Here is a 27,033-nt window from a genome sequence, read left to right as displayed (position 1 = left end):
CAGGGTCTCAGTGACTGGATGAGATGATGGTGTAGGGAGGAGGGTTTTAAGTGTATTAGGAAGCCGGCAACCTTTTGGGGAAGAAGGAGCCTATACAGGAAGGGTGGGCTACATTTAAACCAAAATGGAACCACATTGCTGGAATGTAAAATGAAAAATGTTGTAGAAGAAATTTTAAATTGACTGGGGAAATGCTGACTGGTGCAGAGGAGCACATGAGTTGGACAGAGACATCCCATTGGAGAAGATCTGTTAACAGGGATTCTCTGTATCCTGATAAAGAGGAAAGAATAGAAATTGAAGTACAAGTAGGAACTGAAGAGAAACAGTCAAACAAAAGAGTCTCATTTAATTACATCACATGGAACCAGACAACTAAAAAGTGACCAATTGTATAAGTGCTTGTATACAAATGCTAGAAGTCTAAATACTAAGATGGGTGGACTTAAATGCCTGGTATTAAATGAGGCTATTTGTATAATGGTCATCAGAGAAGTTTGGTGGAACAATGATAATCAATGGGACACAGTAATACCAGGGTACAAAATATATAGAAATTACGGAGTAGGTTGTGCTGGTAGCTGAGTGGCACTATATGTGAAAGAAAACATAGTCAAGTATAGTAAAAATATTAAATGAATCAAACTGTACCATAGAATCTTGGTGGATAGAAATTTTGTGTTTGAATTATAAGGGTACAGCAGTAAGAATATACTATCAACCACCTGACTGGGATAGTCATGGTAATTGTGATTAGAGGGGCTATAAAAATAGAAAAGTCAGTAATAATGGGGGATTTCAACAATCCCCATATTTGAGTGGATACAAGTCACCTCACGATGGGATGCAGAGATAAAATTTCTAGACACCATTAATGACTGCTTGTTGGAGCAGCTAATCCTGGAACCCACAAGGGGAGTTTAGGATTTAATCCTAAATGGAGTACAGGATCTGGTCCAAGAGGTGAATATAACTGAACTGCTCGGTAATAGTCACATAATATAATCAAATTTAATATCCTGGGCATGAGGGGAAATACCAGAAACTGACCACACTAGTATTTAACTTCAGAAAGGGAAACTAGACAAAAATGAGGAAGCTAGTTAAGCAGAAATTGAAATGAACAGTCACAAGAATGAAATGCCTGCAAGCTACATGGAAACTTTTTAACACCATAATAGAGGCTCAAATTAAGTATATACTTGAAATTAAAAAAAACTGTTAGAGGACTAAAAAATGCCACCATGGCTAAACAGAGTAAACGTGGCAGTTAAAGGCAAAAAGGCATCCTTTAAAAATTGAAAGTCATGAAAACCCTACTGAGGAAAATAGAAAGGAGCATAAACTCTGGCAACTCAAATGTAGAAGTATAATAAGGTAAAAGTCTTTTGCTAGTTGCTCTTCAAATTCTAACAGCAAAATAATGAAGTACACCAGAAGCAGGAAGCCTACCAACAGTCACGGGGCTGCAGGATGACTAAAGTGTTAAAGGACCACTGGAGGAAGACATGGATGTTGCAGAGAAGCTAAATGAATTCTTTGCATCAGTCTTCACTGCAGATGATCTGAGTGAGATTCCCACACCTGAGCCATTCTTTTTAAGTCACAAATCTGAAGAACAGCCCCAGAGTGAGGTGTCAATAGAGGAGGTTTTGGAACAAATTAATTAAACTAAGCAGTAATAAGTCACTAGGACCAGATGGTATTCACCCAAAAATTCTGAACCAACTCAAATATGAAATTGCGGAAGTAAGAACTGAGATACTTCTTAAATTAGCTTCTGTACCAGATGATTGGAGGATAGCTAATGTGACCCAAATTTTTAAGAGAGGATTCAGGCAATTACAGGCTGGTAAGCCTAACGTCAGTCACAGGAAAATTGGTGAAACTATAGTAAAGGAACAGAATTATCAGACAGATAGAGGAACACGATTTGATGGGAGAAGAGTCAACATGGCTTTGAAAGGGAAATCGTACCTCACCCATCTATTACAACTCTTTGAGGGGTTCAGCAAGCAGGTGGACAAGGGGGATCCAGTGGCTATTGTGTACTTGAACTTCAGAAAGCCTTTGACAAGGTCCCTCACCAAAGACTGTTAAACAAAGTAAGCAGTCATGGGATAAAAGGGAAGGTTCTCGCAAAGATCAATAACTGGTTAAAAGACAGGAAATAAAGGGTCGGAATATGTGTTCAGTTTTCAAAATGAACCAAAGTAAATAGCAGTGTCCCCCAGGGATCTGTGCTGAGTCACTGCTATTCAGTATTTTCATAAATGATCCTGAAAAAGGAGTAAACAGTGAGGTGGCACAGTTTGCAGACAACACAGAGTTACTCAAGATAGTTAAGTCCAAAGCAAACTGCAAAGAGTTAACAAAAGGATTTTACAAAACTAGGTGACTGGACAACAAAATGTAAGATGAAAGTCAATGTTGATAAATTCAAAGTAATGCACATTGGAATACACTACCCCAACTATACATACAAAATGATGTGGTTTCAAATTGCTATTACCACACAAGACAGATCTTGGAGTCATTGTAGATAGTTTTGGGGGAAATATCCAAGCAATGTGCAGCAGCATTCAAAAAAGCTTAACTGAATGTTAGGCAACATTAAGAAAGGGTTAGACACTACGACAGTAAATATCATAATGCCATTATATAAATTCATGGTATGGCCACATCTTGAATACTGCATGCAGTTCTGGTTACCCCATATAAAAAAAGATATATTAAAAATTGAAAAGGAGAAGAGCAACAAAAATGATGAAGAGTATGGAACAGCTTTCATATGAGGAGAAATTAAAAACCTGGGACTGTTCAATTTGGAAAAGAGATGAGAAAAGGGAGATATGAGAGAGATTTATAAGATCAGGAGTGGTATGGAGAAAGTGAATAAGGAAGTGTTATTTACCCCTTCACATAACACAAGAATCAGGGGTCACCCAATAAAATTTTATCAGCAGCAGGTTTAAAACAAACTAAAGAAAGTACTTCTTCACACAATGCACAATCAATCTTTGGAACTTGTGGTCAATGGATGTTGTGAAGGCCAAAAGTATAATAGGGTTCAAAACAGAATTAGATAAGTTCATGGAGGATAGATCCATCAATAGCTATTGGCCAAGATGGTCAGGGATGCAACCCGATGCTCTGACTGTCAGGTGCTTGGATTGGATGACAGAGGATGGCTCACTTGATAATTTCCCTGTTCTGTTCATTTCCTCTGAAGCATGTGGTATTGGTCACTGTCAAAATAAAGATACTGGGCTAGATGAACCATTGGTCTGACCCACTATGGTTGTTCTTGTGATACTTCTCATTCATGCACAATTTAAGTTACTGCCAGTTTGGGTAACATTTATAAATGACTGTGATTTGGTATCCCTTGAGCAGAAGTAATGATCTCAAATATGAGCAGAAGAAATGACTTTTATCGCTCTCTTTTCTTTTCAGAGTCACAGTGTACACTCTGTGGTGAGCCTGAAGGTGAGTGTGTTTCTGTGTTCTTAATCATTTTCAAAGCTGATAGTGCACAGGCTTGACTCAAGTGATCTGTTTAGTCTGTTAGTTCATTTGTACAGGTAACAGTAGATTGAACATGATATTAGAAATAATGCTAACACAAGAAACGCTCACACTTTGCTGTGCTAGATACCAAAATGAATCAAATTAAACTGAGTAAAGCACAGTACATGCTCCAGGCAGAAGAAAATTATCTTAAAGGACAAATATTCCATTAGAGTAAAAATGCAAATATTTGCTTTTTGTTCAGTTTTTATGTGTTTGCCAGTATAATTTGGGATATGAAACACTGATGAGGCACTTGAAGACATCATTTGGAAAAAAAGGACATTGGATAATGTAAATGAAAATGAGTTAATCTCTAAGGGATCACATTTTCATGTTTAGTGTAACTCAGAGTACTAAGAGAAGCTCCTTTTTAACAGGTGAAGTGAATAAAGACTGCTTTTGAAACAAGGATAATTAGACAACATTAATGCAAATGTATGCACCAATGATATTTATTTTTCAGTGCCAAATTAACAACAAGATGAGATGTTGGATTTGCCTAAATAAGCATTGAGGTTTTTACTTTTTGAAGCAAATAATCCATTATTGGAGAAAAACTTTGCATTCTGTTACCCTTATTGCTATTAAATAAAATGTAAGAGGAAAATTATCTTCTAACCCGGCTATCTGGAACCTCTCTGTCAAAAGTTATCCAAAATACTGGCCATGATGGATCCATTTTCAGCCATTTTACAAAACTCAGAAGCTTGATTATGATGGGCAGCTTAATTTTTCAGTACTTCATATGCTCAGAATAGTTTCTGAAAAGCAAAACAAAGCTTTCTATATTCTGGGGTGGGGCGGAGGAGAAGCTAATAACCGTATTCTGGAGAATTAAAGACTGTGTCTGATGTGATAAATCTTGAGGCTTTGCAACTAATGAAACAATCCAGTTCATAAGAACATTTTTCATTTGCTTGTATTAATTTATTAACCATACTGAGAAGTTTGTTTTGACGTTTTTGCGTTCCTTTTACCAAAAAACTATAGTACTAGTTGCAGTGCTTTTTCCATGTAGTTTATAAAAAAACAGACCAAATAAAGGAAAAGCATACAACAGATGTTCAGTGGCCTTATGTGGCAAACTGATGACTTTACTATCTCAGTGTACAGTTGTGTGTTGGATTAATACTTTTGTGCATGACTAAACTGACTTTCCACAATCATGCTCATTTTTTCCCAGAAAACCAGAAGTACATACTCAGTTTTGCAAACTAGAATTAAAATATGTATGTGTCCTTAAAAGTGAATAACAGGGTTCAGACTTTTTTTTTTAAAGTACTCAATAACAAGCCCTTCATTTTTATGTGTTTAAAAAAATCTGCCAAATGGTGAGAGACTGTGTTGTTGGTGGGACCTGTATTATCTTGTTGTTCAGCTGTTTAGATGAGCAAAAACAAACTGTTATAGATTGAAGTTTCTTCTGGCACACCAACTAACTCCTTGAGTGCTGTGCTACTGGTATGCTAATTGTTAAATCTTAGCTACAGTTTTTAAAGCCTACTCATTAAGTTCAGCAAAGATAAGTGAAAAGGATTTTTACAGTGTGTTTTTTCTTTGCTTCTGAGAGCACTGATCTCCAGGTCCTGAGCAAACTCAATGGGTTTAACCATAGTATTATGGAGCAGTGATAGCTGCACCAGAGTTAGGGTTGCTTTACGAAGTTCCATTTTAACACTAGCTTTACACTTTTGTAGCAGTCTCAATAAAATGGCAAAAAACCCACACACATCATATAAATTTTGAGCACTATATGAATTTTTCATTGTGGTTTGATGAAAAATGAATTGATAGGGAGAGATTAATGAGAGTTCAAAAATTACCCTTTTTGGAAATTATTTCATTGGATTATCTCTTCATCCCGGCTCCAGAAATCTAAAACACTATGGCATCTGTCCATTGGCTACACTGTTGCTCAGCTATACATAGATAGTAGTATTTATCTTTAGAGTACCTTCCAACTTTTTTTAATAATGGAAAATACACTTCTAGTCATTTCCAAGGGAGGAAGGCAGAGACTGTTTCATCCACTACTCCTGTAGCTTAGGGGGCAGGCTACCACAAGTTTCGTACCTCTTCTAAATGCTGTTTAAATTCCTATCCAGTTGATTATGCTCACTATTGACTAAGGCTGTGAACCTGCCCTAGAAAACAGTTTAATAAGTGCTTCTGAACACTCCCGCCAACCCCCATTTTTTAAATAAATTAGCAGAATGTTTTTTCAAACTTGAGCAGACCAGACACCAGATCTTTAATATGACAAACCCCCATCTGATCCACTACACCACATTGCCATCCATACTGGCTTAGTCACACTGAGTTATCCTATTTCTAACCACTGTAAACCACATTGCTCTGCCAAAGCCAGGAGGATTCCAGGATTCCTGATCACCAGTATTCTACTGTGGACTAGTCACTGGTTGTGGAACACACTGGGAAGAGCATGTGAAGTCCTCCTCTGGTGGCTCATCTTTGTGTCAGTTTGTGCTTATTCCTGCAGTTCAAATAGTAAGAATTTAAGCTTGTGATCTGAAGGTGAAGGGATTCAAACCCTGATGTTGATCTCTTTGGAGGCATGGTAAGGATTATGTGATTCTCATGATGAAAAGGCCACTCCAAAGCAGGTTTTTTACTTAAATCTATTATCTGTAAGTAGTCATGTGAATCATTAAAATACACTTTTCATATTTGTTGTTTATCACACATTTTGCTTGTGCAATCAACCCTTCAGTGTATGTGTAACATGCTTGTCTAAGCTCACAGTGGATGTGACTGTGACAACATTCAGCTTGAAAGCCTGGTTCTTCAGCACAAGCTGTAAGGACTCAAGTGTTTATGTCCAGAGCTTTTCAGTTCAATCCCTGTTACTGTCTAAGATGGCGATTGTCACACTTGCAGCTGTACCACATTAGCATGTTTAATTGTTGAGAGGTATTCCTCATATTAGTAGGGAAGGGAGAGTGCATTCATAAGATCTGATGGTACAATACAGACATTCTCACCCTATTGCTGCAGCTGCTGCTGGTGGCATCTGATTTCCAGGAGTCCATGAGAGGCTACAAGCTGTTCTGGGAAGTGAGTGATGTTACAGATTACTTCACTGAAGTTCCCTTGTGCTGAAAGTTTGTTGGTGCTAAACATAGAGGGTTGCTCTTGCTGTACTGACTTTCAGTAACGTTTTCAACAGAGATAAAATGTTGTAGACGAAAAAATTTACTGAGGCACAGCAGAGCTTCTCATGTTCTTGAGGAGCATGAACAAAGTCAAGAGTAACTTCAGCAGCAGTTGCTCCCTGTGATCTCTAGGCAGATGCAGCTCTTCTTCTTCCTGACTCTCATGAGCTATCCTCTGAAATACACTAAATGTGTATTTAAAAAATTGGGAAATTAGCAGACAAAACTTAAATTTGGTAGCTGGGCACACTCCAGCCACTCAGAACTTTAAAAGTATGGAACTAAGTTATGGGGAGAGACTTGTGCATTCTTTTCCAACTTCATATTGCTTACAGTATTAATAACACATGCCAGCACTCTCATAAACCTTTCACTTCCATTTTTGGCTTGTAGCTTTATGTATTCCATCATTATTGTGTTCCTTGTATTGACAAAGGTAACTGCATAAATATAATATATTTTGACTTTTGTAGGGTGTTTGAGTTAGTACTGCACTACATCTTGTTTTAAAAATTAGCCCTGTAAAATACAAATAAAGCACAAATTAAATGGACTAAGAACTAGCTAACTGACAAATCTCCAAGTAGTTGTCAAAGGGGAATCATCATTGAATTTGAGTGTTTCTAGCAGGATTCCACAGGGATTGGGACTAGCCCGGGGCTATTTCCTATTTTTACCAATGATCCAGAAGTAAATGTAAAATCACTGTAGATAAAATTAGCAGGTGACACAAATATGACAGAGAAGTCATAAAGAGTGATCGGGGTTGCTTGAGAAGTTGGGTCTATTCAAATACAATGTGTTTTAATACAACCAGATGCAACGTTCTACAGAAACAAACAAACAATATAGGCCTTACCTACAGAATGGGGGACTGATCCTGGAACACAGTGACTCTAAAAAGATTTAGAGGTCAGAGTGGATCAGTAACTAACCATGAGTCTCAGTGCAATGTTGTGGCAAAGAGGGCTAATGCAATCCTTAAATGTGTAATAAAGAGAGTGATGAATAGAAGCAGGGAAGTGATTTTTACCTCTATATAGATTACAGGTGAGACTGACACTAGAATACGGTGTAAAGTTTTGGTGTCCACATTTAAAGGATGTTAAAGAGTAAGAGGTGACTTGCTTACAAAGTATAAGAACTTGCATGGAATGAAAATGCCAGGTAGTCAAGGAGACTTTAATCTAGAAGAGAACAAAATAAGAACCATCAATGGCAGGAAACTAAAGACTTAATTCAAAGTATCCCATGATTTTTTTTGGATCCCCGGTTTGAGATGCCTACAACCTGATCTTTCACAATATTGAACCTATAAGGTGCTCTTTAGTGTTCAAAGCACAGCTCGCTTGACACGCTGACTTACAGTTGCAGCTGTGAGTGCTCAGCACTTCTACAAATCAGATCTCAGGGTGCTAAATCGGGCATTAGAAAGGGAGGAACATACAATTAGTGACCACCTGTCAGAAGTTTGGTTGAAATGACTTGACCAACATCACGGAGGAACTCTGTGGCTAAGGCAGGAATAGAATCCAGTTTTCAAGGGCAGCATTCAACTAATTGAATCCTGAAACCATCCATTTTTCTTCCTGCAATCCCTTGCCTCATTCATTGCACACTTGTGCTTTGCTTTCTTTCAGAACAATATGGCCAGTGTATTGTCTGCAGTTATGTTATCACACAGCTCCTTCTAAGCAAGCACATTTATTCTTATAGGGAAAGCATTGCAGAGAAAACCCGTTAAAACAATAGAAGAACTTACACATCCACTAAAAGCTTACTAAAGGTCATCTATTAGTCTTATATGGCCCTTAGTAGGTCATGTCTTTCCATCCTTTCCACAAGGATTGAGCCCACCCTTGGACAGAAGGTTCTGTCTTTTTTTTTTTGCATTAGAAAGAACCCCAAGAGTCAATTTAAACTCAAGCTATTTATTCAAAAATCCTTTCTTTGTCTAGTCTCTGAAAGAGCCAGTTTAAACTATCTTGTATGATCTTTCCCAGAAGGTGGTACCTCTCTGTCAGGGTTTCAACCTGGCTGACGTGCATTAATCATAACTTTTTGTTGTTGAGGAGGAGTTGTGGTAGCCCTCCCCCAGGAAGTAGAACGCAATCACACACAAACCATTCGTTTAAAACAATGGACCCCCAAAAATATTGCAAGAAGTTGCCCTATCTGTCATAGGCTCTTCCTTTATTACACGGTCCTGATTAATCCCCAAAGTAGGTCCATCCTGTGTACTGAATGGGGTCTTGTGGAAAATAAAGTTTGATCGTGTAATTAAAGACTGCATTATAAGGTATATACAAAAGACAGGTCAATTAAGTTAACTTTCATTCTAGCATATCATAACTTCTAAATGCTTGACTTTGCAACTTAATATATTCTTGTATGTATTCAGTATAATCATATCTTAAATGTATGTTATGAAGTGGTTAGACTTTACAATTCGGCTCTTAGGGCCAAGTACTCCATAGTAATTGCAACCATGCTTAAATTATTGTTGCAGTTTGTGCTTACAATTCATGTGTGGGTACAACCTGGGCATGTGCCCACAAACCTACTACCTGCATTTGGATGCCAGTCAGGCACTTCAGAGTAGGGTGACCAGACAGCAAATGTGAAAAATCGGGATAGGAGATGGAGGTAATAGGAACCTATACAAGAAAAAGACCCAAAAATTGGGACTGTCCCTATAAAATTGGGACATCTGATTACCCTACTTCAGAGGGACAAGTACTAAAATTCTCTCCTGAGTTATTGATTTTTTGCAGGTGCAAAATGCCTTCACAAATTTGGCCTACAAGAAGGAGGCTGGCTTCAACCCTGTGGAAAAACTATCCCTTAGTGTGTAGCAACTTGGATTGAATTTTCCAAAAGCCCTGATGTATTCATATGAGAGCTTCACATTGTTGTGGAATGTGGAGAGCTCCCTGTGCTGTCTGGTCTTAAATGAATGGTGTATCAGAACAGTATCCATGTTCAATCGTGGCTATTTGTAGGTCATCACTTTTAGTTTCTTTTCACTCAGAATTTGATATAAAGTGTCACTCCGAACAGATAACCTTTTTCTTTAAAACCTTCCCTTTGGAAGTTTATCAGGACTACTTCCAAACACACACTCAGAGTATGCTCCCAGACAGATCTAAAAAAGGAGGATCTTGGAGGACCTTATAGCATTGCAGGATCGGTCATGATTTTACATTTATGCACATATACACACACAAAAAAAAAAGGTTGGTTGAAGCCCTTAGTTTGCATATGGAATTTAAAGATAGTTGTTTTTACATGTTGTTTGTAGATATGTACCCACTGAAGTGCCACTGACTCTCTTTTGCTTCAGTGAGTTTAAGAAATACACATATTTCCATATTCACAAGGTAATTTACATACCAGAGATCATATTTTGATGAGACTTTTTTACTCTGAACATGGCATATTCAAGGAGAGGGAGTGAGTGTTCATTCATCAGGCTATGCACAATTGGCTTCAGAACTAGGGGCAGAAAAAGTGGAAGATAATATACCATACTAAGGTGCTGTCAACTCTGCCAGAAAAACAGAAGGATGAAGACCTTGATTAGAGCAAATAGAAACCACTGTTAGTGCTTCATGTTACAGAACAAACATCAGGGAAACAATGTTCATTTAAGGGCTTGCCTTTAAATCACACTGAAAGTGAACAATGAAATTTGTTTTATATCTTTTCTCCATCTGGTGCATATGGAAAAGATTGGGATGTGAAGAGGCAGTGGAGAACAAGAAATACTATGCCATATATTTGAGAGTAATGTCAGAGGCTGTGGGTGTGATCCTGGCCCCATTGATATATCTGCGTATATCTCTCCAAATCGGTTCCCACTGCAAGGGCCTCAGGAATTGGTGCCCCTTATTCCCTCTTTGTCTCTGCCTGTGGCACATAATAGTGCACCTTGGTATCTCCTATTCTTAGCCTGTGGCACACACTAGCTTAGTCTCCAGAGGGCTGTAATGCTTTAGACTGAATCAGATCATTGCGCTCAATACAGGGGTAACTGGGTGCTGTTTAGTGGCCTGTGATATGCAGAAAGTCCGGCTAGATGATGTGGCGGTCACTCCATCTCAAAAAGGATTTAGTAGAAATAGCAGAGGTGTGGAAACAGATGACAAATACAATTCAGATGCATGGAGAAAAAATTGCATGAATAGAAATTGGAAAGATTGGGACCCTTTACTCTAAAAAGGATACAAATGAGGGAACATAAGTACAAACCAACAAATTCTATTAAAAATGGGCCCTTTCAATTATCTGTACTTATACCAAAGGAAAAGGACAGTGAATGAGTTACAAAGACTGAAAATTTAAAACTAATTAAAGGAAATACTATTTCATCCAATGAAAAATTCGCCCGTGGAACTCATTGCCACAAGATACCTTTTGAGGAGAAGAGTTACGTAGGGTTTTTAAAGCACTAGATGCTTCCATGAATAATGAGAATGTCCACAGCTACATTAGAAAAGATTAAAGAAAAACAATTTTTAGGTACATAAATTCTTAGGCACTAGTGCAGAAACCAACCTCTAATTGAAGGGATTAGAAAGAAACTTTGACTGTACAAGCAGGTTATCCCATAATTTCCCATTTCCTTGCCCATTCCTCTGAAGCATCTGGTACTGGCTGTAGTCCTAATTGGTCTGATCTGGTATGACAAATCTTATGGTCCTGTGAATCTTGATTTTAACTGTCAAACCTCTTAGTCAGTGGGAAGGGAAGAATTTAGGCACCTAAATGCTTTTTGAGGATCTGGGCCAAACTCTCATTTGGTATCAATTCACTGAAATCAATGGGAGTTAGGCCACGTCCAGACTAGGAATTAAAATCGATTTTAGATACGCAACTTCAGCTACGTGAATAACGTAGCTGAAGTCGAATTTCTAAAATCGAGGTACTCACCAGTCTGGACGGCGCGGCATCGATGTCCGCGGCTCTCCGCGTCGATTCCGGAACTCCGTTCGGATTGATGGAGTTCCGGAATCGATGTAAGCGCGCTCGGGGATCGATACACCGCGTCCAGACTAGACGCGATATATCGATCCCCGAGCAATCGATTTTAACCCGCCGATGCCGCGGGTTAGTCTGGACGAGGGCTTAGGCCCAGATCCTCAGGTGCCTTTCTCCCACTCCACACTATGTGAGCTCAGACAGGACAGGTGAACCTCACCGGTAACTCAGCTAAGGGGCTGGTCTCCTTGTTATCTTAATTGTACCATTAAAGCACTTCAGAAAATATTCTGGGGTTTCATGTGCAAAGTTATATCAACATACAGAATATTATACGTGGTTGTATTATGTCCTGCAAAGTTGGGGGAAGGGCTGCAGGATGTGGAAGACGTGACTTTATTTATTTATTTATTTATTTATTTTAAATTTCAAGTGCCTGTAAATTAAGAGAGTTTATTCTCATTGCCTTTCTGGCTAGTGATGTCCTGTTCAGCTGTTCTAACCCTGGACATTTCAAAGTAAATAATTAGATACCCCATCTTTTCATTGTTAACATGTATCTGTATTGCTGCAGATTTCCTTTTCAAATGAAGACCACATCTAGATTGTTGTATTTTTGTCTACGGAGAAACCAACTTGTGTTAAGTACTACATTTTAGCAAAAAATGAAGTTTCAGAAATGCTAGACTCTAAATAGCTTCACATTGTTGACACTAGCAAGTAGTTGATCTGATTAAAGGCTTTTTCATTTGATTTTTTAAAAAAAAAAATTTTTTTCCTGGACAGAAAGATATGCTAATTTCCACATATTAATGTCTTTCTACCAGCCCACTTGGGGAAAAACAACTGGAAATATGATTTGTTATATTTTTCCCCAATAAAAAGAAAACAAATTATGAATGTTTTATAGTCAAAACCAACAATATTGCTGAGTTTTGGACAACTAGTCATAAAATGTATAAAGTATCTAGAGCTGTCAGAGAACTATCCAGAATGACTGAGATTTCTTTCTCGAGTGCCAACAGCTAATTTAGACCCCATCATTTTGTATGGGGATTACATTTTTTAATTTGCATTTCCTTTCATTTATCAACGCTGAATTTCATCTGACATTTTGTTGCCCAGTCACCCACTTTTGTAAGATCATTGTTAACTCTTCACAGTCTGCTTTGGACTGAAATATCTGGAGTAATTTTGCATTGTCTGCAGATGTTGTCACCGACTGTTTTCCACCCTTTTTTCCAGATTATTTATGGATATGTTGAACAGCACTGGTCCTCTATCAGACCTGTGGGGGTCACCACTATTTACCTCTCTCCATTCTGAAAACTGACCCTTTTATTCCTATGCTTTGTTTCCTATCTTTTAACCAGTGACTAATTCATGAGAGAACCTTCCCTCTTATCCCATGACTATTTACTTTGCTTAAGAGCCTTTGGTGAGGGCTTTCAGAGGCTTTCTGAAAGTTTAAGTACACTATATTCACTGGATCACCCTTGTCCGCATGTTTGAGCCCTTCCAAAGAATTGTAATATATCGGTGAGGCATGATTTCTCTTTACAAAAGTCATTGTGTCTCTTCTCCATCAGATCGTGTCCATCTATGTGTCTGATAATTCTTTTTTTTACTATACTTTCAACCAATTTGTTTAGTATGGGGGGAGGGATAACTCAGTGGCTTGAGCATTGGCCTGCTAAACCCCGGGTTGTGCGTTCAGTCTTTGAGGAGGCCATTTAGGGATCTGGGGCAAAAATCTTCAAGGGATTGGTCCTGCTTTGAGCAGGGGGTTAGACTAGATGACCTCCTGAGGTCCCTTCCAACCCTGATATTCTATGATATTGAAGTTAGGCTTACCTTCCTCTAATTGAGCCTCCAGTCATCTAGTACTGAAGCTGATTTAAACAATACATTAAATACCACTGTGAGTAGTTCTGCAATTTCATACCTGAGTTCTTTCAGAACTCTTGGGTGAATACCATCTGGTCCTGGTGACTTATTACTGTTTAATTTATCAAGTTGTTCCAATACTTCCTCTGTTGACACCTGAATCTGAGGCTACGTCTTCACTACCTGCCGTATCGGTGGGTAGCCATCGATTGCTCGGGGATCAATATATCACGTCTCATCTAGACGCGATATATCGATCCCCGAATGCGCTTATATCCATTCTGGAACTCCACCAACCTGAACGGAGTTACGGAATCGACAGGGGGAGCCGCGGACATCGATCCCACACCGTGAGGACGGTGAGTAATTCGATCTTAGATACTTCAACTTCAGCTACGTTATTCACATAGCTGAAGTTGCATATCTAAGATCGATTTTTCCCCCATAGTGTAGACCAGCCCTAAGACAGTTCCTCAGATTTGTCACCTAAAAAGAATGGCTCAGGTGTGGGAATCTCCCTCACACCTCTGCAGTGAAGACTGATGCAAAGAATTCATGTAGTTTCTCCTCAAGGGCCTTATCTTCCTTCAGTGCTCCTTAAGCACCTCTATTATCCAGTAGCCCCGCTGATTCTGATGTACTCAAACATTTTTTTGCTGTTAGTTTTTGAACCTTTGGCTAGTTGCTCTTCAAATTCTTTTTTTGGCTGCCTAATTATACTTATGCTTAATTATCTGGTAATATTTTGAAAAACTAAATCAAAGAATAACTTAGTTACAAAAAACCCTGCTCTATGCAAAAAGTTGTTTCTTTAAATTAAGATCTCTCATTTTAAAGGTCATTATTAAAGTAGTAGAACTATACTATTTCAGATACTGCCAGCTTTCATGCCAGCTGTGCTTCTGGTTAAGATTAGTGTTTCTGGAGAAATTCTCATTGTTTTCCTTATTAAAATAAGGAATCTGGGCAATATTTAGTTCAGAAAGAATTTCTTAATATTTCAATTTACTGTTCACAATATAGATAATGTTCAATCTGTATGGCTATATGATGTCTCCACAGTATTTCTATTCCTCCAGCTTAAATAAGACTAATGGTATTAGGAAATCAAAGGGATATGTTAGAGATTTTTGCAATGAGATTAATAAAATATTAAAATAAAAATGCTGACAGTTTGGATTAACTGACTCAACTGTATTTTCATCAGTTGTATGCATTGCTCCCATTAGGTGTTCAGACATCAGTGAAACAGAATGGAGATCAAGTAGTCCTGCATGTCTTTCAGTATCTCTAATTTTGATGCATCTTGACATGGTTCTTTAATATCTTTTGATAGCAACAAATTAGCATGTTTTCTACATTATTCATTAAGCCTTGTTTTGTGTGTGTGCGCTTTTGTTTTGTTTTTGACGTGATGTGAGGAGAGAAATGTACTGCTTCCTGTCACTTTCTTCTGTAATATATGTATCTTGTGACAGTTCATGGAGTCTGCTATGGTTTTTAAGCAATGCTGTCTAATAAATTACAATAATTTTAATATTTTAAAACAGCATTGAGCAGCATGTTGCTATTGTATTGACATGATAGTCTTCAAAACTGCATTTGGGCACATAGAAGAAGTGATTTATTCAGCTAGTCTGTCAGCTAATGGACTAGTTCATGAAAAAAACTCTCTGCAGCTGATTATACTTAGTGTAGTCTAGAGCATTTCTCAAACTGCTGAAGCAACAGTGGAATCTTCCAATATTTGTATTTTATCCATGTGTTGTTCTAAAACTTGATAAATATTTTCTCAACAATGGATCCTTTGGTAATTAAACCAAGCGTCTCAACATATGCAAATGCTGCAATATCATGTTGTCTGGCTATGCCGGAAGACACTGGATGTGGTTTAATTAGGCCACAACTTTATTCTTAAATGTCTGGGAGTACTCAGCAGATAAAAGTACACAGTGAAGGTAATCCCATAATCATTTCAATATATATCTAGGGGGCTTCAGCTAGCTCTCCCCCCTACCCATCCTGATCCCCAGCCAACCCTCTGCTGGGACCTCAGCATTCCCCAGCCTCCTTGAATGAAGGTTTGGGGAGGGGGGCCTATAAAGGAGGGGAGAGTTGGCCCTCTGTTGCTCCAGACAACCACCCTGTTTATATAATGAGTTGCAACATTATAGCCTAACTCCTGTTCCATGTTTTAACCCAGATAAGATCCCTCTCCCCCAGACTCACTGTAGGGATGGGGCCAATCCTTGGCCAATCTGATGATGAGGTGGAAATTCCTTCTCAGCCCCCCAGGAAATGAATGACTAGCGCAATGCCCTCAGTGGATCCAAACAAAACCCATTATTTCACCACTCACATGGTGAGAAGGGTAGGTGCTGCCCCACCTAGTCCAAGGAAAAGAGGGCTTTTTCCTGCACCAGCGTTGACATATATAGTCCCTCCTCTCTTCCAGTCACCTGGGGGGGCGGGGGAAATGGGCCAGAATTCCCATGCTGATCTTGTCTACCACTACAGCAGAAAGTCTTTCCACCAAGCCAGACAATAGCCCCCAGCAATTAATTTGCGGTAAGATCACTCTAATTTAAAGACTCAAATTCTTTTTCACAAAGTCTCTCTTTATCTTTGTGTCACTTGTGTTGAAGAGAAATTCCACATATTATTGTTCAGATACCCCTTTTTTTCAAATGTATGAAATCCTACACCACTGGGTTTCATTTCTGAACTCCTGATTCACTTTACTGGGATGTACAGATAAAGACAAACCAATTTAATTTCTTCAAATGAAATGTAACCCCAGCCATAGAAAGTGAGGTCTGTCCATTCATTTTACATGCCACTGGTTAAAATAAATATGCATCTGACCTGCTCTCATTTGAAGTCAATGGCAAAACCCTGTTTCATTTCAGTAAGTGGAGAGTCAGTCTCAAAGGCCCACATTCTGCAAATATGTAAGGATGTGTGTAACATTTATAAGGTGAATATTCCTATGTATAATAGGTCTGTTCATCTGAGTAAAGTTACACACATTCTTTAGTTCTATTTATGTCAATAGGACTATCCACATGAATAAAGGTACATTCATATTTAAGCATTTTCAGGATTAGATCATTATAATCAAAATCAATATCACCTCCAAGATGTGGTATTAAAGCAACTTTGGTTTAGGAATAAATTCTTTGGTTGGTTGATTACTGCTATTCTACTATTTGTTATATTGCCTTTTAAAATCAAAGTGGACATAAATACTGCACTATCTGAGGGCTGTTGGAGGATTTCAGGTCTCTTTCTTTAATATGCCGACTTTTACTTCAGCGTTTTGTTTAAACTTCTTAGGAGGGTTAAGGTTGTTCTTTGAATATGCAGTGCAGTATCCTACCCATTATTTATTTAGACTGTATGAATAGTCTGAGTGTCTGAGGATTATCTGCTTTCCCTTAACGGCTCATTGCAATAGATTGCAATGCTCAGGTCTATCTTTTCTGAACTGTGCTATTCCTTGCAATATGTAAAGCAGCAACTCTTTAAGCCTTAAAGTTACACAGTAACATCTCCTGAATTTTTCCTCAATCTTGTTACTTTGTGTATCTTCAATATCCCTTTTCAACCTTTTGACTGATGTATAAACAGTGTATAATTAATTCTACTGAAACATACACAACCTCTGTGCTGGCATCAGAGACAGGGTGGGATAGGAGCAATGGTTCTCAACACTTGGCCCAATCAGCACACAGTTGCAGTCCATGCGACATCCTCAGGGCCATACAGGTAGTGTATATATTGTGTGGGTGCAGCCCACCCCACATAACACATAGACAGTCGCATATGTGGCCCACAGTGGTGAATAGTTGAGAACCCTTAGCTTCTGTGCTACTGGAGAATACCCTTTCCCCCTTGTGCTAACCAGTTAATCCAGTTTTACAGGTAGAGTTCTTCAGCGGCAAGGTGCAAAGATGCTGTCTGTCTCTTGGTATTGTAAAAAGTATCAGATTAAGTGTTTCTGAACCAGTGAGTTACGACTCCCAATGCAGGTGGAGAGAGAATCACAAAAGGCAATCCAGAGGTGTTGTGAGGTTTCAAAAATATGGTTACAGTCTAAAGCAAAGACAAGACGGTTACTTACCTTGTAACTGTTGTTCTTCGAGATGTGTTGCTCATATCCATTCCAGTTAGGTGTGCCCTCACCGCGTGCACGTTCGTCGGAGATTTTTACCCTAGCAACACTCGCTGGGCCGGCAGGGCTCCCCCTGGAGTGGCGCCACTATGGTGCGGGATATATACCCCTGCCGGGCCCTCCGCTTCTCAGTTCTTTCTTGCCGGCTACTCCGACAGTGGGGAAGGAGGGCGGGTGTGGAATGGATATGAGCAACGCATCTCGAAGAACAACAGTTACAAGGTAAGTAATCATCTTTTCTTCTTCGAATGCTTGCTCATATCCATTCCAGTTAGGTGATTCCCAAGACTTACCTAGGCGGTGAGGTCGGAGCGAGACGTTGTGGAATGTAAGATCGCTGAGCCAAAGGCGGCATCGTCTCTGGACTGCTCGACCAGTGCATAGTGGGATGCGAAAGTGTGGACTGAAGACCAGGTAGCAGCACAACATATTTCCTGGATAGGAACCTGGGCCAGGAATGCGGTGGACGAGGCATGAGCTCGAGTAGACTGGGCAGTGAGACGGCCAATCGGGACGTGGGCCAAGTCGTAGCACGTCCGGATACAGGACGTCACCCATGATGATAGCCTCTGGGAAGAAATAGGCATGCCTTTCATACGCTCCTCGACCGCTACAAATAGCTGAGGCGAGCGTCTGAACGGTTTGGTTCTCTGAATGTAAAAGGCAAGAGCCCGGTGGACATCCAGAGTATGCAGCTGTTGTTCCCGGCGTGATGCGTGCAGCTTCAGAAAGACCGGTAGAAAAATGTCTTGATTGATGTGTAAGGCGGAGACCACCTTGGGGAGGAAAGCTGAGTGTGGTCGCAGCTGTACCTTGTCCTTGTGGAAGATCATGTACGGGGTGTCCACCATCAGGGCACGAAGCTCCAATACTCGTCTGGCCGATGTTATAGCAACTAGGAAGGCCGTCTTCCAGGACAGGTACAGTAGCGAACAAGTGGCTAACGGCTCAAAGGGAGTGGCCATAAGCCTAGCCAGAACAAGGTTGAGATCCCAGGTAGGAGAAGGACGCTTAACCGGAGGATAGAGTCGCTCCAAGCCCTTGAGGAACCTGGAAACTACCGGGTGGGAGAAGATCGAACTTCCGGATTCCTCAAGATGGAAGGTGGAAATTGCGGCTAGATGCACCCTTATCGAAGAAAGTGCCAGGCCCTGCTCCTTGAGGTACCATAAGTAGTCTAAGATAATGGGAACCGATACACCTGCAGGATCAAGGTTACGCTGGGCGCACCAATGGGAGAAGCGCTTCCATTTGGCGAGATATGTCGCACGCGTGGAAGGCTTCCTGCTTCCCAGGAGGACCTGTTGCACCGGGGTGGAACAGCGCAACTCAAATTGGTTTAGCCAGACAGCAGCCATGCTGTCAGGTGGAGGGACTGCAGGTTCGGGTGGTGAAGTCTGCCGAAGTCCTGCGTTATCAGGTCCGGGTAGAGCGGCAGAGATATCGGGTTCACCCGAGAGAGGTCGAGCAGCATGGTATATCAGTGCTGTCTCGGCCATGCCGGAGCGATCAGGATTAGCCTGGCTCTGTCTCTGCGGATCTTGAGCAGGACTCTGTGACCGAGGGGAAAGGGCGGGAAGGCATAAAGTAGACGACCTTCCCAGTGGATCAGGAAGGAGGGAGCCTGGGGAGCGACCCTGCAGGGAGCAGAACATCTGGCATTTCCTCTTCTCCCTGGAGGCGAAGAGGTCTATCTGGGGAAAGCCCCACTTCCAGAATACTGAAAGGAGGATGTCCGGGCGGATGGACCATTCGTGGGACAGGAAGGAACTGCTCAGGTGATCCGCGAGAGAGTTCCGGACTCCCGGAGAAAGGAGGCTACCAGTTCTATCGAGTGGGCTATACAGAAGTCCCACAATCACATCGCCTCTAGACAGAGAGGGGAAGACCGTGTCCCTCCTTGCTTGTTTATGTAATACATGGCCGTTGTGTTGTCTGTAAAGACTGCAACACAACGGCCCTGTAGGTGCTGTTGGAAGGTCTGACACGCCAGTCGGACTGCTCTCAGCTCTCGGACATTGATGTGAAGCCCCAGCTCCTGAGAGGACCAAAGGCCTTGAGTACGAAGGTGCCCTAAGTGAGCACCCCAGCTGAGAGAGGAAGCGTCTGTTGTCAGAGACACCGAGGGCTGTGCTGGGTGGAACGGACGACCGGCAGACACCAGGGAGGGCATCAGCCACCAGTTGAGGGAGCCCAGAACTCTTGGTGGAACCGTAATTACCATGTCTATAGCATCTCTGCGAGGACAATAGGCTGAGGCGAGCCAAGTCTGAAGAGGACGCATGCGCAGTCTTGCGTGCCTTGTCACGAAAGTGCACGCAGCCATGTGCCCCAGGAGGACGAGACAGGCGTGGACAGAGGTTGTTGGGAAGCTTTGTAGCCTCTGTATGAGGCAGACCAAAGTCTGAAAGCGGTGTGGGGGTAGGCTGGCTGTTGCAATATTGGAGTCCAGCAAGGCCCCTATGAATTCTATCCTCTGCGTAGGAAGCAGAGTGGATTTGTCCAGGTTGATAATCAGGCCTAAACGGGTGAATAGGTCCTTGATGACGTTCACGTGGGCGGTGACCTGAGCCTCGGCGGTCCCTCAAATGAGCCAGTCGTCGAGGTATGGGAAGACATGCACTCCACGGCGGAGGGAGGCGGCGACTACCGCCATACATTTCGTGGATACCCGAGGGCCGAGGATAGGCCAAAGGGAAGGACTGCGAATTGATAATGTTGACGATTCACCACAAAGCGCAGGTACCTTCTGTGCGGAGGGTAGATCGCAATGTGGAAGTATGCGTCTCTCATGTCGAGAGCGGCGTACCAATCTCCGGTATCCAGGGAGGGGATGATGGTACCCAGGGACACCATGTGGAACTTGAACTTTCTCATGAATTTGTTCAGTCCTTGCAGGTCCAGGATAGGTCGGAGGCCTCCTTTCGACTTGGAGATTAGGAAATATCTGGAATAGAACCCCTTGCCCTTTAATTCCTCTGGAACCTCCTCTATAGCTCCCATGGCAAGGAGCTTGGACACCTCCTGCAGAAGGAGTTGCTCGTGAGAGGGGTCCCTGAAGATGGATGAGGAGGGAGGGTGGGGAGGAGGGGTCGAAATAAACTGAAGACGGTAGCCATACTCCACCGTGCGGAGGACCCAGCGGTCCGAAGTCAGCTGTGACCATGCAGGGAGGAATGCGGCAAGGCGGTTGGCGAACTGAAAAGGATCCTGGGAGGCAATTGGTACGGTGCTCTCGGCCGCACCCTCAAAAGTTTGGCTTCGGTCCCGCCGGTGGTTTGGTAGGACCGGAGTTGTTACCCCCCTGTGGTCCAGACTGTCGTCTGCGAGAGATACGACCTCGCCTTCTGGAGAAGTCCTGCCTTGGACAAGGTGGGGGGTAGGGGCGCTGGGGCTGCAGTCGGAAAGATCGCCTCTGAGTCTGTGGCATATGCATTCCCAGCGAACGCATGATTACGGGATTGTCCTTCAGACTCTGGAGGCGAGGGTCCGTCTTCTGGGAGAAGAGGCCCTGGCCATCAAAGGGTAGGTCCTGTATCGTATACTGGAGTTCAGGTGGTAGCCCTGACGCCTGCAGCCATGATATACACCGCATGGCAATCCCTGATGCGACGGTTCTAGCCGCCGAGTCAGCAGCATCTAGCGAGGCTTGGAGGGAGGTCCGCTCCACTTTCTTCCCTTCCTCCAGGAGAGCTGTGAATTCCTGGCGGGAGTCCTGTGGGACGAGCTCTACAAACTTCCCTACTGCCTCCCAGGTGTTATAACTGTACCAACTCAGGAGGGCTTGTTGGTTCGCCAGCCTGAGTTCGAGGCCTCCCGCCGAATAGATCTTCCTACCCAGCAAATCCATGCGCCTGGCCTCTCTTGATTTAGGCGCAGGGGCTTGCTGCCCGTGGCGCTCCCGTTCGTTGATGGACTGGACTACAAACGAAAAAGGAGGAGGGTGCACATACAGGTACTCGTACCCCTTGGATGGTACCATATATTTGCGTTCAACCCCCTTGACTGTGGGTAGTACTGATGCCGGGGATTGCCAGATGGTATCCGCTCGCGCCTGTATTGAGCGGATGAAGGGAAGGGCAACCCTGGTTGGAGCTTCCGCTGATAATATACTGACAACCGGGTTGTCTACCTCAGGAAGTTCCTTAACGGGTAAGTTAATGTTGAGGGCGACGCACCGCAGGAGGTCCTGGTGCGACCTGAGGTCAATGGGGGGCGGACCAGATGTAGCCGTCCCCGCCACCGCTTCATCCGGAAATGAGGAGATGAGGAGGATGAAACCCCGGGAACCAGCGGGTCTTGGAGTTCCTGGTCCTGGGAGATGTCCTGCGGATCCTGTGGCTCTGGTACATGGGCTGTGGATTCCTCCGTACCCGCCGGGGGAGGTCTGTTCACAGTGGATTCTGGTGCCCAATGTTCAGAAGGGGCGGACCGCGGTGGAACATGCGGATCACCTTGGTTCTGATGGTAGGCCGAAGGTGTCCAAAAAGGCCACTGATGAGGGCCCTGGTGATTATCCGAATCCCCGTATGATGCAGATTCTGCATGAGAGGAGATCGATGGATGGCGAGATGGCCACGGAAGGGCGGAGACCGTTTGGTGAGTGTCTCTGCATCCATTCGGACCGTCTCTATACGGTGCCGGAGAACAGTACCGAGAGTCGTGACGGTGCCGGGAGTGGGACCGGGACCTGCGACCAGCATGGTGCCGGGAGGTCGACCGGTACCTGGAATCGCCGTACTGAGATCAGCTGCGAGAGGTCCGGTGCCGTGAGTGTCTAGATCTGGATCGGTGCCGGTAGTATCTGGATGGCAACCGGGATCTCGAGCGGTACCGCGAGTACGGCCGGTACCTCTATGGAGAACGGTACCGGGACTGCGAGCGGCCACGGGATTGGGATCGATGGCGAGACCAGGAGCGCCTGCGGGACCTGGACCGAGACCGGCGAAGCTCTGTGGTGCCGGGCGAAGAAGGTCTTACAAGGGCCGGCTTGCCAATAGACTGAGGGACCCGCACTGGTGGTGCCGGGGGTCTAGGCAGCTCAGGCTCCATCATGGCGATCAAGTCTCTTGCTGCGGAGAATGTCTCCGGCGTGGATGGCACGGTAAGCTCGACCACGGCGCGTGCTGGGGAGCTGGTAAGCACCGGACTCAACGGCCCTTGCGAGGCCGGAATCAACGGTGCGGAGGACGTCGGTGCCGCGGCAGATGACGGTGCCGGGCGATCCGGCTTGGTTAAGCGCTCAGACTGCGGTGTGGATATAGTCGCCGCAGGAGGCTTATGCTTCTTGCTCCTAGGAGACAGTGAGCGGTGCCGGGTGGGAGCGTGGGCGGATGAAGGCTGATGTCGTGGAGTCTTCACCGATGGCGTGCGCTCTGGTGCCGAGGAGGTACTTGTTCCCGGTGCTGCTTCCGGTGCCGATGACTGAGGAGTCAAAGCCACCTCCATCAGGAGTTGCTCTAGGCGAATGTCCCTCTCTTTTTTAGTCCGGGGCTTGAACGCCTTACAGATGCGGCACTTGTCTGTAAGATGAGACTCACCCAAGCATCTAAGACAGGAGTCGTGCTGGTCTCCTGTGGGCATCGGCCTATGGCAGGGCGAGCACGGTTTGAAGCCCGGTGAGCCGGGCACGGGTCCCGGTACCGGGGAAAGGGACGGGACTAATCCCTGAATCCCCCAAACTATCTACAACAACTATTACAGAACTAATGACTAACACTAACTATACTTGTAAGAAATCGAACTATATACACAATTAGAAGAAAAACGAGTGAATCGCTAGGGAGGTGGAGGTCAGGCAACTGCACTCCACTGTTCCAACGACTGACACGGGCGGTAAGAAGGTACTGAGGAGCGGAGGGGCCGGCAGGGGTATATATCCGGCACCATAGCGGCGCCACTCCAGGGGGTGCCCTGCCGGCCCACCGAGTGTTGCTAGGGTAAAAATCTCTGACGAACATGCACGCAGCGTGCGCACACCTAACTGGAATGGATATGAGCAAGCACTCGAAGAGAAAATCTCATTCCCCACACATCCCTACCCTTCACAGTCAAGTATTCCTCTTTTGAAACACACACAAATCATTTAAGGTTATCATTGACAGACTCTTTACGCTTACACTAAATGTAAGGGTCTTGTGGACATTTTAAGATTTTAATAGGGGTCATGGACCTGAGGAGGTTGTGAAACACTGGACTAAGCAAAGGAATCCTGTATCCTGCAGCCAAACCATGCATTAATTGCAATGACATTTCCATGCAAAAATAATGCTGGATTCTCCTAGAGCCTGTTTGCACAAATGTCAGCTAATTTAGGGAACCATTCAACAGGGTTGGCTCCAGGTTTTCTGCTGCCCCAAGTGGGCAAAAAACAAAACAAAACGCGGCAGCGTGATCGCGCCGCTCCACGCTTCAGTGGCAATTCGGTGGCAGGTCCTTCGCTCCAAGAGAGACTGAGGGACCCGCTGCTGAATTGCCGCCGAAGACTCAGACATGCTGCCCCAATGGCGACCGGAGTGCTGCCCCTTGATATTGGCCGCCCCAAGCGCCTGCTTCTTTAGCTGATGCCTGGAGCCAGCCCTGCCATTGACTTCCATGATCCATGAAAATTCTTCACTTTTACCATGTGCAGAACTATTATTGATGTTAAGCAAAGTATTATGTAGAGACGGAGTGCAGAACATGCAATAGAATTTTTAAAGTGCATACCTTCAAGAAGAATGACTTTTGGCTTATGGACTTTCTGATCCTTTTCCATCAGCTTTCCCCTCCTCTTTAGACATGAGACTAACTCAGACATCTAGTAAAATGTTAGAGCCAAAATTTGCCTGTGATAATCTGTGACAAATACATAGCACTGAATATGTGGCTGGAACCTTATTGTATTTTGTAACTGACTACCTATTATGATAGTCATTTGTATCATATAACTTGTTAATTGCAATGGCATTGCACAGCTCAATGAAATGCATACTCTTTAGTGCTCCATTTATAATATTTAGAACGTTTTTTGCTTGACTATGAAATAAATTATTGTGTGGTTCCATTTTTAATTTCAGTTTCAGATCTAATATGCTCATTTTACAAATAAAAAGATAATTTTCTAACTGCTAGCCCTGTACCATCTAGCTGAGATTTGAGAGTCAGTGTGGATTCTTTCTTCTTACATGTTATCACCTATGATAAAGATTCTGCAGGCCAAATTAGACCCCCAGTATTTTTTCCTCAATGCCACTTTTACAAATCCACTGCCTTCAATGTGTTTCTAGAGGTGTAACTGTTGTGATGTAGTAAACTGCTCTGTTGATGGTACACAATGGCATGTAGTCCAGCTCCTTTTCTCTTACCTTTGCAAACTCTGCAATAATAACAATAAAATATATTTTGTCACAGATATGACTCAAATACATAAATGGAGCAGGTGTTTTAACTAAGAAAAGGAGAATCATTTTTTGCTTAGTCACTTTTCAGAGTGGACTCATTTTTTAAATTAGAATGTAGCCTTTTATTTTATTTAAAGTAAATTTTGTAATATGGTATTACACCACCGTGCGTTCAGCTCTGGCAGGTACAGTGTCAAGCTTAACAGAGTGAAAGTAACCTCTCCTACTTGTTTTAGAGTAAGTGTCTAGAAACACATAAAGACCAAGGGTAGTGACCATACATATATTCACAAGTACAATGTGTAGACTGTTTTACAAGTTTTATTAAAAGTTAAGGTTACACAAGTGTAACCCTTCTGCCCCTCTGAGTTGGCAGCAACAAGGGCCGGGTTCAGTATCCAGGGGTTCTGTTTCAGTAACACAATGCATAACCGGCTCGAGCCCCCACCCAGTGACCTGGGACACTCACATACCACACCCCCCTGGGCGCCTCTAGGAGGCAATACTTCCCCTCTCGCAAGCACGGAGTCTGAGTGTAGCAAAATCTTTTTAATAAAGGAAGGAATTAATGCGGCATCCCATTGGAGAAACACCACAAACAGGGTTATAACATAAACCATAAACAAAAACCCACCTCCAAGTACGTTTGGCACTGTCCTTTTTCCCTTTAGGGTTTTAAGTCCAATCACCCCAAAGTCCAACAACCCAAAAGTCTCTGGTCAATGCCACCCCAGAGTTCGAGAGTTTATCTGTAGAGGTCCCTCCCCCCAGCATGGATAGAAAGGGGCACCTTACGTGGTCCGGGGCCAACTGCCCTGCCTCTCCGTGGGTTCTGCTTCCGCCTTCTCCATGAACTGCTCCGCTTTACCAGCCGCTCCACGCTGCTCCTCCAGCCGTCCTCAGAAACTGCTCCGCTCCACCAGCTGCTCTGCTCCATGAGCTGCTCCAGTTCTCTCTGCAAACTGCTCAGCTCCGCTCGCTCTGTGGGCCGCTCCACCCGTCCCACAGCTACTCCGCTCTGTCAGCCGCTCTGCTGCCACCAGCTGTCCTGTGATCCGCTCCAGCCGTCCCCACAACTGCTCCACTCCGCCAGCAGCTCTGTTCCACAGTATAGCTTTGGGCTCCCCACTAGTTAGCACCATACTCAGTGCTCTCAGCTCAGTGATTTTAGCTTTTTAGTGATTTTCAGCTCTTAGTGATTCCAGCTCATAGTAGGGGAGCCCCAGTGCTAGTGCACCATTAGCCCAAAGTGATTTCAGCTCAGTAACCTGTATTTAAATTCTTAAAGGAATAAAAAAAATCAACTCTGACATTCCACAGTGGAGAGAGGAGGAAGTGCAACTGGTGCTTCTGGCTCCACAAGGAGACTGCACCACAAGGCACAAATACCTGTCCCCAACCTCTCTCAATTCTCTGGGTTTTGGAACCCATGTCCCATGTCTAGCCAGTACCACCCAACTGAGGGTGAGCAATTTGTCACCAAGCAGTCCCACAGCTTGGGAGTCTGGGATAGGGTGGGCGTGCCTATGCAAATACACTCTCTGAAATTCTTTCCACCAGATGTCAGTGTAGAGCTTATCCTGACTCTGCTTACATCCTCCCCCCAGCCAAGAATTTGTCGTCCCGACAAATCACATTCCCTGCTATACCAACTTATTGGTCCCCTCCAAAAGGCATTAGATAGCCCACTTTAGCTTTCACAAACCTGTGTGCTAAATGTATAGGCTCCTCACTAATCACCCCAGGTGCATCGTAAGTTAATCGTTTCACTGGTCTTATTACTCTGTCTCGCCTATTGAGAATCTCTGTTGCTATGGTAGAGGGGACATCCTCTTGAGTGACGGATGGGGACGTTTCCTGTGAG

The 27,033-nt window shown here is 43.4% G+C and overlaps 1 protein-coding gene across 7 annotated transcripts in view; it reads left to right on the top strand.

The window, feature by feature from the left end:
* DLGAP2 (DLG associated protein 2) overlaps positions 1 to 27,033 on the top strand; it is a 688,475-nt gene that overhangs the window by 335,170 nt on the left and 326,272 nt on the right. For all 7 annotated transcript variants that reach the window (XM_050950699.1, XM_050950698.1, XM_050950697.1 and 4 more), the window contains one exon: positions 3,457 to 3,489. Coding sequence is in view for 4 of the 7 variants with exons in the window: in XM_050950698.1 (XP_050806655.1) it covers positions 3,457 to 3,489 (33 nt within the window). In the remaining 3 variants the exon portion in view is untranslated. The remainder of the gene's footprint in view (positions 1 to 3,456; positions 3,490 to 27,033) is intronic.

Source organism: Gopherus flavomarginatus, chromosome 4, assembly GCF_025201925.1.
Source record: "Gopherus flavomarginatus isolate rGopFla2 chromosome 4, rGopFla2.mat.asm, whole genome shotgun sequence".
NCBI lineage: Eukaryota > Metazoa > Chordata > Testudines > Testudinidae > Gopherus > Gopherus flavomarginatus.
Note: the sequence above shows the minus strand (reverse complement) of the source record. Positions and strands in the feature narration are given on the sequence as shown.